Source organism: Microcebus murinus, chromosome 7, assembly GCF_040939455.1.
Source record: "Microcebus murinus isolate Inina chromosome 7, M.murinus_Inina_mat1.0, whole genome shotgun sequence".
NCBI classification, from domain to species: Eukaryota; Metazoa; Chordata; class Mammalia; order Primates; family Cheirogaleidae; genus Microcebus; species Microcebus murinus.
The window spans coordinates 41411692-41424994 of record NC_134110.1 but is presented as its reverse complement, the minus strand read 5'-3'; the positions used below and the strand labels follow the sequence as shown (position 1 = coordinate 41424994).

At 36.1% G+C, this 13303-nt stretch overlaps 1 protein-coding gene across 1 annotated transcript in view; it reads right to left on the bottom strand.

Moving 5' to 3' along the window:
- WASHC5 (WASH complex subunit 5) overlaps nt 1-13303 on the bottom strand; it is a 58100-nt gene that overhangs the window by 18080 nt on the left and 26717 nt on the right. The window contains exons 12-19 of the mRNA XM_012785376.2: nt 11496-11608; nt 9709-9875; nt 9557-9632; nt 7588-7698; nt 6547-6687; nt 5462-5542; nt 1570-1671; nt 631-810 (exon numbers count right to left, since the gene is read on the bottom strand). Of these exons, the coding sequence (XP_012640830.1) occupies nt 631-810; nt 1570-1671; nt 5462-5542; nt 6547-6687; nt 7588-7698; nt 9557-9632; nt 9709-9875; nt 11496-11608 (971 nt within the window). The remainder of the gene's footprint in view (nt 1-630; nt 811-1569; nt 1672-5461; nt 5543-6546; nt 6688-7587; nt 7699-9556; nt 9633-9708; nt 9876-11495; nt 11609-13303) is intronic.

Sequence of the window (13303 nt, the reverse complement as noted above, 5' to 3'; positions counted from 1 at the left end):
CATTTTCTCAAAGAAGACATACAAATGGCCACCTAAGCACAGGAAAAGATACTCGACATCATTAGTCATTAGGAAACACAAATCAAAGCCACAGTGAGATACCACTTCATACCCATTAGGGTGGTTATAATAAAAACAACGGAAAATATTAAGTGTTGGTTAAGACATGGAGAAACTGGAACCCTCACATGCTGCTGGGGGGAATATAAAATGGTGCCATCACAGGGAAACAGTTTGGCTGTTCCTCCATAAGTTAAACACAGAACTACTATATGTCTCAGCAGTTCCACTCCTAGGTATATATACTCTGATCAAACCTAACTGAAGAGGTCCTAAGTCTTTTGAATTCTCCATCACTTGGGTTACAACAATTACAACAAGCAGCTGTAGCCACTGAATAAAGTCTGCCTTCTTAGGACAGTGAGCTCCCAGGACAGGTGCCCTGTCAACTTTTCTACAATCTTCATGGCTCCTGAAGGTATGCTGAGGGTGCTCAGATGACCTAGTGCTTACTGATTTTTAGTGACTATTTAAATTAACTTTCTTGTGGGCATTTCTGAGGTTTGGCATGTGTACTTTAAACATGAGAAATAACAACTATGGTCAAGGATTTCAAAATGTATTAGATACCTTTGTTCTTAAGAAGTTATTACACTCTTGCTCCACATTATAATTTATAATACGAGATACTTCTTCCTGCCAAATCTTCAGACCATAAATGTTGACATAGTCCTGTATGTATTCAAAAGAACGATGGAATCCATCCATGGTGGCTCCCAACTCCTTCAGCTTAGGCATCAATTCACTTGGCTGTGCAAATGGGGAAATGTAAACCTATTATGTTGGAAGGGATCAGCAACTACTAAGACCTACATTAGACTTTAAATGATATACCAACTGGGAGACTATACCCATAGTTTGAGACACAGTTTAAGCTTTTGAAATACTCATTTTCTACTTTCCTACTTCATCTAGGATGAGTGGCAACTGAAGTCATTTGGCAGTGAACAGATTTCATTCATTTGGGAAGGAAGCCTTGAAAAAAGGAACATAAAAAATGAATCTAGATAATTTCTTTCATGTCATTTCATGAATATGCCTAATCTTAGAATATTTAAAATATTTAAAATTGAATTTACTGAGGGGAAAAAATACCCTACATATAAATTTCTGGCCTTTTTTTTTATCCTGAGAAAAATTACTATATTCCCTAAAATATAAAGCAAAATAAAAAAAATTATAACCTTTATAATTCCTATCTGCTTTAGGTTTAATAAATTCTTTTAACTATAATAAGTAACTATGAATCGTAAATATCAGTTCAGTTCTTAAACTTGGGGAACAATAAGTGGAGGAAAGAAGCACTGGTTTTAAAAAGGAGTTTCTCATAATATGAATGGATTATAAATAGGATCAAAAAGCATATCAGTTGCTCATACTGAAAATCATAGATTAGATATACACTAGCTAGGAGGAAAGGTCTAGTCCATGATAGGTTAAAAATGATATTCTAGTCCATGCTGGTATTTGAATAGAAAAAAGAACAGACCCATTCTGGTTGTTGGGTACCTTGGCTCGAGGGTTGAATATCAATCCCCTGTGAAGGGCAAAAGCAACACGCTTAACAAGCTCCTTCCTTATTCCATCTTCCAGCAATTGCTTTGGATCCACCTAAGTACAAAAAGAATATTCAATGGCAGTTGGGAAAGATTCAGTCCTGAAGAAATCCAGAGGAAAGATGATTTCCAGAATCTGTAGTAGAGAATTTTCCTCAATGATTTGTATATTTTTCCTTTCTTGTCTCTGTGTGATCCTGTGTAGTGTAGACAGAACTATTAAAGTCCTCTTTAGGACTCTGTTTATTCCAGTAAAATTTATGATGACACGTCTACAACATGACATGTCAAAGATGGTGAAAATGAAAAGTTTTGAATTGCCTCATATTCTAATTATTTCATTAAAAGTAAAAAGAGCCTTTTCTTACCAACAGGAGGAGGGGGTGGGATGAAGGGGCGTTGTTTGAATTCAGATGATGTTATCCCAGGGCATCTATATCCATATGAACAAACTCAAGTTTTCGGTTGCACCACTCTCTAAATTGAATAATTCACTTTTTATTCAGCACTCCAGAATGCTGTTTGTAATTTGGGAGATAAAATAGGAAAGCAAATCTGCTATCTGACTCTATAAGCTTATTTTGCTAATTTTCTTTTCTATAATGAAAAAGCTTTAATTTCCTAAAAAACAGTCTCCTATCAGATCCATAAAACATCAAATGGTTTTAACACACTCCCTTGAATTCCCTGAGACTTGTTACTTTTATTTTTAATTTGTAAAGAACCATTATAGTAAAAGTCATAAAGACAACTGATGGGTTCTATCTGGTTTTGATTATATTTAAACTTCAAATAAGACAATTTTGCAATGGGAATTGCAGAAAATACAAAAGCCAGATAAATATATTGAATTACATCAAGACTATGCAGTCACAAAATCAATACTGTGGAGAAAGTAAAAGTGAAATGCCCTAGATTTATTGACAGATACACTGTAAGAAAAAAAAAGGAATGGATGAGAAATCTGTAGATTAAAAAAGACTTAAATGATATAACTTTTTACAAAAATTTCTAGTGTCTAGAAATGTCTCCTTAGACAATGAAACTATAGCGAGCATGAGACTGGGTCAGGACACATGGTGGGGATTCCAGAGTGGGGCTGGCTAAATCTATTTCCTGACTTAACGGGTGGTTAGAATGAGTGGTGTGTACAATAATCCAATAAGTTACATAATTATTTCTGTAGTTTTCAGTATCTGTGCTGCATTTTACAATAAAAAGGCAAATTATAAAAATATAATCAGTGAGTACAAAATCAAAGAAGCAACAGAAAACTTTCAAAGAAATATCCCTCATAAAAACAGATTTAGTGAAAAAGAGTTCAATGTTTTCATGAATCTAAAGGTCATGTGGCTCTTCCAGTCCTTCCTGGATTGTCACTAATCTATGGAAGTGTCCACAGCTAAGGGAAAGCTGTCTTTACACACATTTCTATTCCCCTCCCCTGAAGTTAACAGTTCAGTTTTCACATGGATCTTCCAGACCTTTATTCATTTATACACATAAATATTTGTCCTTAAACCCATATTTATTTTCAAAAATCTAAATATAATGATACATCACAATATATTTGTTGTTCTGCAATTTGCTTTTTTCATTTTCCAACTTAGAAATTTTCCAGTGACAAATTCTTTTTTGAATGGCTACAGACCAATCCATAGTAAGAATGTACCATCATGTATTTGGCCATTTCGCCTATTGATAAATTTTTAGATGACAGATGCTCCTTGATTTATGATGGGGTTACATCCTGATAAACCCATCCTTAATTGAAAATATCACAAGTCAAAAATGCATTTAATACACCTAACCTACTGAATATCATGACTTAGCTTACCTTACCTGAAATGTGCTCCAAACACATTGGCCTATAGTTGGACAAAATCAACTAACATAAAGTCTATTTTATAATAAGGTATTGAATATCTCATGTAATTTATTGAATACTATACTAAAAGTGATGGTATAGGTACAATCATAAAGTTGAACCTTTGTAAGTCAAGAACCATCTATATTTCTATTTTTTTGGGGGGCTGCCTCTAACAATAAACACTTATACATATATCTCTATATGTCTCACTTGTTTTAAGTCATATCAACCAGAGTAAGTCCATTTTATAAGTGTTTGAAATATATTCTTAACACTCCGAGGTTAAAGATTAGTGAGGACCACAGGACCTTTTCCAAAGGCAGAGAGGGTCTACTGGGTTGGATGGGGTTGGTCAGTGGGATATTCCTTCTGATCTGATCATCTGAAAGATTGTGGGGAAAGATTTACATTTTACCAGGCAGTCTTTCTTTTTGATAATTATTGCTAATTATCTGTATATCTGTATTAGGTTCTATTACATCCCTCCTATACTGGTCACTTTGTAGTCTTAGAATTTATTATCTTGTGTATCATCCTTCATTAGTAAAAAGTGAGTAACCTGCATGTGTATTCACTGCACATTAACTGAACTAAACTGGTTATCGGGCCTAAAGCATGGTTAGCAGATTCTATTAATATCCTAGGGCCTAAATGGCATTTCTTTTAGTATGCTTCCAGAAAACACATACCAGAGTTCCCTTTCTATTTAAGTTAATTTCCTCTAGTTTCTTGGATTTTAGTAACACAAATGTTAATCTGGCAATTTAATAGCTATACATTTTTTTTAAAAAAATTAGGAATGTTCAGATTCTACCAATGTCAGATAAATAGAAAAATAAATCAAGCACCATGAACTATGTGAATGGGCACATCACTAGTCATCATACCATTCCAAATTAAAACAGCAATGAGATGTCACTTTATATCCTTTGGCATGGCAAAAATCAGAAAGTAGATAATACCAAGTATTAGAAAAGATCTAAGTAGATACACTAGAAACAATCATTTCAGAAGGCAATTTATACTTTGTCACAAAGTATAAATAGATCCTAAGTTCAGTGGCCTGCTCCTGGGTATGTAGATTTCAGAGGAATTCTTGAACAGGTCTGCAGTGGAGACATGCTCAGAGATGCTCATCGTGACACTGGTTGTGATACTGGGGAGCGCAGGTGTCTATCCCCAGGGATGGTTAAGTAGAATATGGAATTCTATGCAGCAGAAAAAAGTAACCAACTATCTGACTTATAGCAACATAAATACATTTCCAAAGCAATAACCAGTGAGGAAAGCTGGAAAAAGAGGAGACTCAGAATACATTATGATTTAGATAAATCAAAAATACATGCACATATAAAATAATGCCATAGTTGAAAGTGATACTTGCATATTTGGGAACATACAACAAACACACAGAGTGAGTGCTGTAGGGATGGAAATGGGAGTAGGGATCCAGGAGAAGGTGAAAAAAGACAAAAGAAGAGAGGGGCTTGCATGCATCAGCGATGACAATGGTCTGTGAACAAGGGACACGACTGTCTTACCTCTCCCTACCTGGTGTGTAAAATAAAATTACTAAAAAGAAAGAGGTGTGGGGGCAGAGAAGAGAGAGAAAGAGAAAAAGCAATTTCGCCTTAAGAAATTGAATAATTTCTATGCTTTTATAAAACTTCAATGAAATAGATTTTTCTTAGATTTAAATAACTCAGGTCAAACAGTTACTAGTACCACAAATTTTCTCTAGAACTATAAGATAAAGAAATTCCAAGATTATGCCATAAAGTTGCCTTTGTTATGAGAAATAAAGATTACAATGCTCTCTCTTCCTCTAGCAAAAATGAGCAAAATGAAGATCAAAATCAGAATGTGAAACCACAAGATGGTATCACTCCCTGTTCTACACATGACAATGACCACGAAAATCCAAACAGCCCAGAGTCTCAGCTGAGGCCACAAGGACCAGCACTGGAACCATTACCTTGATGATGCCAACCAGAGTCGTTTTCATCATTAAGATGCCTTCCGTAAAGATGGAAATGGCGTGAGTAAGCTTGGCAACCTTTAACAAAGAGGAAGAGGTATAATAAATTACATCAGATAAAAGACCCGTCATTTCTATGGAAACCTAAAATAACTGGCTAATATTCCTGAAATAGGCCAAGATAACAGGAAATGAGAATGTAGCTTTAGGACACCTGTGTCCACATGTCCTGGAAAGAAATGAGCGTTTGTGGTAAAGACCACTGTTAGACATCTTGGGTAACTAAGAAGACATCAACTAATTCTTGAATGTTTGACAAGGCATTCTCCTTCTCTGGGCTTCACTTTCTCATGTCTAAAACGAAGGTCAGGGCTCACTGATAGGGATGGTCCCTTCCATCTAGAAAAGACCAATCGAGACTGAAAAGGTGGCATTCACGTTCTTCTCATGCAACACCAGCAGCCACTGATAAGGCAGACGGATACTGTATTTTTGAGTCAGAATAAATGTGGAAATACCAAGCTTGATGATCTAAACACCTGATGTATTTTTTGGAGTTGTGTCAGAGAATGTGACATCACATTTTCAATTTTCACTTGATTTTACTTTTCATATTTTTGAACTTTAAGTTCAGGGAGAAAGAAACACAGAGGTGTGGGGGTTCAGGAACAACCTTTGAGGATGCTTAACTATTAAGTGGGTTTACAATTTGTCTACAGGAAATGGTTAATGGAATACAGATTATTTTAAGCCACTGGTTTGGTGAACAAAGCAGGAACGTGAATATGAAAAGTTTTGGTAATCTAGCCCAAAGAGAACAAGAGCTGATCAACAGACTATGCTAGAAAATGATAACCAGCTGAGTTCTCTTTCCACTGAATGCATTCAGGTTGGGAAAGGCCTTAAATGACACCAGGAAAATGTCAAGAATAAAGGTGTGATTGTACTCAGATGGTAAACCATGGCTATGATTGAGAATGTGAGAAAATAGTCCCTGGGATGTGGCAGGCAACACAGACCTGTGATTTTTCATGGGTTTTAGTCTTAAATATCAAAAGGCAGAAGTCAAAGGGACACGGCACCTCGTATCGTGGGCCAAGTTGAGCATAGTCCCTCAGCTTGTCTTTGTCCAGGCGGGTAGGCACTTCAATGATATCGTGAGTCTGAAGCTTTATGATCTTTAGAAGAGATGTAAACATGCTTTCTGGAATGATCTGCAAAACCTTTAGTGAAAGGAAAGGAGGAAATATAATTAAATATCTATTTTATTTTTCTTAGCTGAAAAATATTAGGTGACAGTAAGAAGGGCACTGGTGTTCTGATTTGATTAATACACACTGTATGTTTGTATCAACACAGCACATGTACAAATACACATGTACATTGTATAAATATATACAACTATCATGTACCCATAATAATTAAAAATAAAAAAAGAAGGGTACTGGTGTGTACAAACAGCTATTTGTTCATAGGAAGGGATGCTGGGAAATCCAAGAGTTGTTTTTAATGACTGCTAGCAGGCACAGGGCTCCACTCCTTCAAACATTAACTGCACACCAAATATAAAGCTAATCCTCCTAGAAATGCTGCAAAAGAATGCATCATCCCCACATTATAGATTTTAAAAAGACTGAGGTTCAAAGATGTTAAGTAACACCACTGTAGAGCACTCAGCTAGTATGTGACACAGATAAATTTTGAATTCAGGCCTGTCTGGCTGTATGCTCCATTGTAAGTTATTAAAACAAGCACCAAAATGCCCATGAAAACTTGAACTAGGTTCTGACCAGAATATGTTGGATCTGGATCTTTTACTAACTAGCTCTGTAATTTTTGAAAAAGCTACTATGATCTCTGTTTCTCAGTTTCTATATCTATAAAATGGAGGTTAATAACACCAGCATTTATAAAATAGAAATAAAACTCCTTTGCAAGTAAAACTTCATCTGTACGTCTGGAGTAGCAGAAAGACTGTTTATTTTTGGGCACTACAAATTCCTGGGATTAAATTTTAAAAAGGGAAAGGGCCCAGATGTGTTTTTACAGGGCTCCAGTGTACCTTTGTATTTAAAACACCAGTTGGCCAATAAGAGTGGACATCACTTTGATGCATTTCTCACCTTTCTCACATAGGACACCAACTCGCCAGAATAATACTGAGACACGCTGAGAAGGTCAGGGCTGTTTGCTTGATTGATGCGAAGAAGGGGCAGGTCAAGGGCAGAGGCAAGCTGGAAGAAAAGTTGGCATATCTGTTTCTCTGTTTCATAAAAAGTCCTAGAAATCTCTCTTTCCAGAAAATGTAACATACAATAAAACACTTGGGCTTTACCACCAAATCTCATCCATATTATTAATAATTTCTGACAATACAATTTTAAAAAAATTATAGTTATCTGTATGGCAGTGGTTCTCAAATTGTGCTCCCTGGACTAGCAGCATTGGCATTTCCTGAGAATTTGTTAGACATGCAAATTATTGGGCCCTACCCCAGTAGGAGGTAATCAGAAGCTCTGGGGTAGAGCCAGCAATCCTACAACTGAGCCCTACAGGTGATTCTGACGCATTCCAGAGCCACTGTGCTACAGAAGACAATGACTCCTGTATGGAAATCAGACTCTTTTTTTTTTTTTTTTTAAGACAGAGTCTGGCTCTATTGCCTGGCCTATAGTGCTATGACTTCAGCCTAGCTCACAGCAACCTCAAACTCCTGAGCTCAAGGGATTCTCCTGCCTCAGCCTCCTGAGGAGCTGGGACTACAGGTGCACGCGACCATGCCTGGCTAATTTCTCTATTTTCAGTAGAGACGATGTCTTGCTTATGCTGAGGCTGGCCCCAGACTCCTAAGCTCAAGTGATCCTCCTACCTCAGCCTCTCAGAGTGCTAGGATTACAGGTGTGAGCCACCATGCCCAGCTGGAAATCAGACATTTTGACTGATGGCTTAATCTGTCCAATCTAAAATGTCATCAAGTGTAAGAAATGCCATTATTTTATGTACCTTTCTTTCAGAAAGAAAGAAAGAAAATATGGACAACTAAACTATGATTATGCCATCAATGAAAAAACTTGTCCCTAATTACAAAAATGTTAAACTATGAAAAAAGTACATCTCAGAATTGATACATATGGCAACTCTGTCAGAAGACATTAAATACACTATTTGTTCATTTACTACCTGTTAGGTTTGTTCCAGGTGGAACCCAAAAAGTATGTATAGGACAGAATGCAGTTAATGGAAAACTTAGGCTTGTAAAACAATAGCCGCAGGAGTCTGGAGAGTCCCCAGACGTTGTGAATCTAACAGCCAGCTGCAGCCAGCATTCCTATCCCCTCCCCATAGGGATGAAGTTTATCCCTCCCCAGCTCTCCTGATAAGGATGACACGGGATCTGAAGGATGGATGTGACTGGGGCAGGGGTCCTAGGAGCTAGTTGTTTGAATAAGAATTTATTACAAGTGGCTGTTCTGGCCCACTTACTTATTTCCCCCAGAGAAACCCTCTACAAAACCCCAGGCTTTCCCCTCCCTCAGTGTGGACGCTTTTTCGCCTCCACCCATCTGCACCCAGATGCTCGAAATAAACAGCACTTTGCTACACATGGGGTTTCATGTCTCTCTCTCAGCTCCAGCTCCAGACCTAACGCTACCATCTGAAATTACCTTGAGAGCAAGGGCTGTGCCTGTGTTGCTCACCACTATTCCCTAACCGCTAGAGTAAATACTGGGTTTGTAGCAGAGGCTCAGTAAGAATTTTTTGAACAAATAAGTAAAAGGAATTAATTCATGCTTAGGGAATAAAGTACCCAAAGGATTCATTCAGATTTCCAGTATGCTAATAAAAAAAGCCAATTTCTTTATTTAAAAACAATATTCTGTAAGACATTCCAACTTATTTATTCAAGCCTTATTTCTGGCATCTTTTGAAACTATGCTCTCATGGGAAAACTGCTAATAATTTTCAGTCTATAAAAATACTTACATTATCCAACTTTCTAAAAAGCTGAAATCTTGGAAATTAACCAATGAGGTAAGAAGGAAGGCCAATTCTTTCTAGTAACAGAATGCAATGTCACTGTTCTTTGCTTACCTTTAGGAATGTAGCTCTGAGTTTAGTAACCATGGATGGGTTTGCCCTTATGCTTTCCTGCATTATGGATGTGAAGCTGTAAAAAGAGAAAAATGGTAAGAAGATGTTCCTACTGGCCTTCATCAAGGGCAAATTCAAGCTGTCCCCATTACCTGTCAATTAACTGCCAAGCAAAAGAAAGGTCCCCGACGATCTGCATTGTGATCAGGACCTCCTCTTTAATGTTAATGGTTCTGATCATTTGATGGAGAAACTTGCGAGTATCCGCAAGAAACTGACATACTTGCAGATTTGATTCCAGCTGATGAAATTCTTGGACCTATGTTACATAAATACATTTAATTTAAAAATTCTAAAGGGCCTCTATGGTGCTCATTTCTCTTTGAAAACACTTCAAATGAAGCACACTACACACTTATAATTTCTTGATAAAATTTTTATTTCAAATTATAATTTCAGAAATATATAAGCCCAGTCATGAAAAATACACAAGTTTCTAAGAATAGAAAATTATTCAACTGCTTATTATCCTGTACACATAGGACATCATAAATGAATACTCTCATTTTCCATTTTATGATAAATAAACATATACTGGAAAATCCTCTTAATTCTGAAGATTTGCAGGAGTGCTAAAAAATTAAGTTACATCTTAACCAATGTGTTGACATATATATATTAATAAGTTATTTTGACATACTCTTTAAAACAAAACAATAATTCTATAGTGTCTGAAATTTTATGTAACTCAAGGGCCTGGACCATAAGCCATAAAGAAATAAGTTAAATGATAAAAAACATCCGAGATTTACATAGTTATTTACAAATTTTACTACAGACTAGAAAATCCAAAAAAACAGGCAAAGTAGAAATAGTACAAGTATGTAATTGTTCTGGCATGAGAAAATTGGGTATGCTAACAATAGAGTATTATACTGTGTTGGCATTTATAGTGACCAACCTAAAAAACCTGAAAGTAACAAGAAAAAGCCTATAAGAAAGTCTGCCATTCAAATGAAAGCTGTAGTGGCTAAAAAAAAAAGTCTGCCAAGTGAAAAAAGTATTCATTATATATAATCATAAGAATTGGATAGAGTTATAGATTGAATAAAGATGATATATTAAATAATATAATTTATGGTCATTGTTCTGATGATTTCAGTTTCCATTTTAAACTTAAACACACAACTCAAAATTTTAAGAGTGGTGAGGTATAATCATTTTTTTGGTACAATCATAGTTGAGTAGATTATTGCTTGAGCTCAGGAGTTTGAGACGAGCCTGAGCAAGAGTGAGACCCTGTCTATACTAAAAATAGAAACATTAGCCTGGTGTGGTGGTGCATGCCTGTAGTCCCAGCTACCTGGGAGGCTGAGGCAGGAGGATCGTTTGAGCCTAGAAGTTTGAGGTTGCGGTGAGCTATGATTATGCCACTACATTCTACCCAAGGTAACAGACCAAGACTCTGTCTCAAACAAACAAACAAAAAATTAGTTTTTCAGAAAAGAAAATACACCTCTTTCAAGCATATGAACATTATAAACTTATTTACATTTTTGTGTATTTCTTTCCCCGAGGCACACACTGTTTTTTACAAACCTAAAAATGGTATGCGTATGCAATCTTGATTTTGCTTTTTCCTCCTTATCACAATTTACCCAATGTTTTTATACTGTTTTCATAATTATTTCTCCAAGAGTATATGTTTCCTCAAGTTGAAATAGCATCATTTTTGCCACCATTCTCTTCATACTAGTCATTTAATTATTTCTCCAAAATTTGGGACACTGCATATAATATTATAGGAAGCATATTAATTCACATTGCTTTTGCTTCTGATGAAATATTCTCTTAGATACATTTGTAGGAGGAGATGGCTGGGTGGGTCATAGGTATGATTCATGGTCCAAGAATTATCTTTTAAAAAGCCTTTCCTTACCTCCTCCAAAGCTTGTATTAGTTGCACAGTTTTTCTGCCTGCAGCAGTAGAATCATCATAATTTAAAGATGATATTTGTTTTGAGATCTCTCTGAACCAAGCTTGAAGGTTTTCTATTAATAAAGAAACAAGGAAAGACTACTGAAATTCCAGAATTCTTGTAGCTGTGGCTTTGAATATAATTAAATCTTTTACAAATCCAGTTTTTAACTCACAGAGCTTTTACTATGGGCCTAACGCTACTCCCAGGAATTCTCCAAACAACAAAACCTTCTGAAGCATGTGACACAGTAGGATAGATTAAACTTGCTAAATAAACAGCTTAGTCTACAACACTTGGCAGAAAAGGACTAAAGGCTGAAGCCCACATTATAAAGGGTAAATGCAAAGGAGGTAGGGGCAGTGTAGAGGAGTCGGGAAGGAACTGAAGGATGTAACCCAGTTTCCAGAGAGAGTTTTCTGGAGAAAAGAGGATGGGTAAAAATCTGGATGGTCAGAGAGGTAAGAAGGGTATTTTGTCTAGGTGAAAGGCAGTCACTGGCAGAGGCTTCAGGGCAAGAATGGCAATGGCATGTCTTGGAAGGCAAAGAGAAGACCAACATGTCAAAAGTGGGAGGTATGATTGGTGAGTTGCAGGGAAGTCTGAGCAGTTCAGCAGGCGCCATTTGCATTCACAACCCAATGGACATGTCACACAGCAGAGAAGGGAGAGGGTGTCAGTATGATGATACCTTCAGTGGGTCAAGCAAAGGTTCTAACCTTCATCTCATTTAATCTTCACAGCAATCTATGGAGGTAGAAATTATTGGCCATTTCTCCGATAAGGAAGCTGAGGATCCTACACAGGGTTTCACAGTTACTCAATGGTAGAGCCTCAGTTTTCATGATTGTCTGTTCAGGTTCAATGGCTATGCTCTTTTCACCTTACCAAGTTGATTCCCTCAAGATTTTTTTTTTGGCTTACCAATAGGATGGTTTCACTTTATTAGAAGAAATTAATGATTTATAACCCAAGTTATTTCAAGAATTGGCATGAGGGATACTTGTAAGATTCAAGATGTTTTTGTAGGACTGAGGGACAGCGATGGAGTAGCAAAAAGAACACAACATTTGGAGTCTAAGGAGATGAGTGAAATCTGTGAGGCCCTACCTTTGTCACCTTCATGTAAAAATGATTACATTTTAAGCTTCAGTTTCCTTACATATAAAATAAGGATTAAGATGTTTATCTCATAGGGTTTTAACAATCAAATGAGAAGAATTTGTGAAAGTACTTCCTAAGCTGAAATAAACAATATGGGCAGAAAAAAGCGTCAAATTGTTATATGAATGACTTCAGAAACACGGCTGGTATTTATAAGGATAAAAGAAATTATCATAGAGATTAATGCGCTGGTTCTGGCCAACTAATCTGGTCATATCGTTAAAAGTGGTTCTTGTTTTTTAAAAATTACAATATGGTGATCTGTAAAACATGTTTTCATTTTATATCACATTATTATAAACTGGCTGACTTTTCCCAATAGGAACAATAAAATTTGGAAATATATTTTAGACCAACTAACTACTGAGTATCAAATAAATCAACAAAAGCCAACATATAGTAATCACAACTTACATCAATTAAAATAATAAAGTTTTAAAATAAAAAGCTACACTATTAAGCAATTCTACTGTGTAATTAACTTCATCAGAAATGTATCTGACAGTTAAACATTAAAAAAGTTTAATTTGTCACATTAAAATTCAAAATGGTTTTTTGAGGATCAATTTGAAAAGTTCTTATCCATAATGATTTGAAATAATGT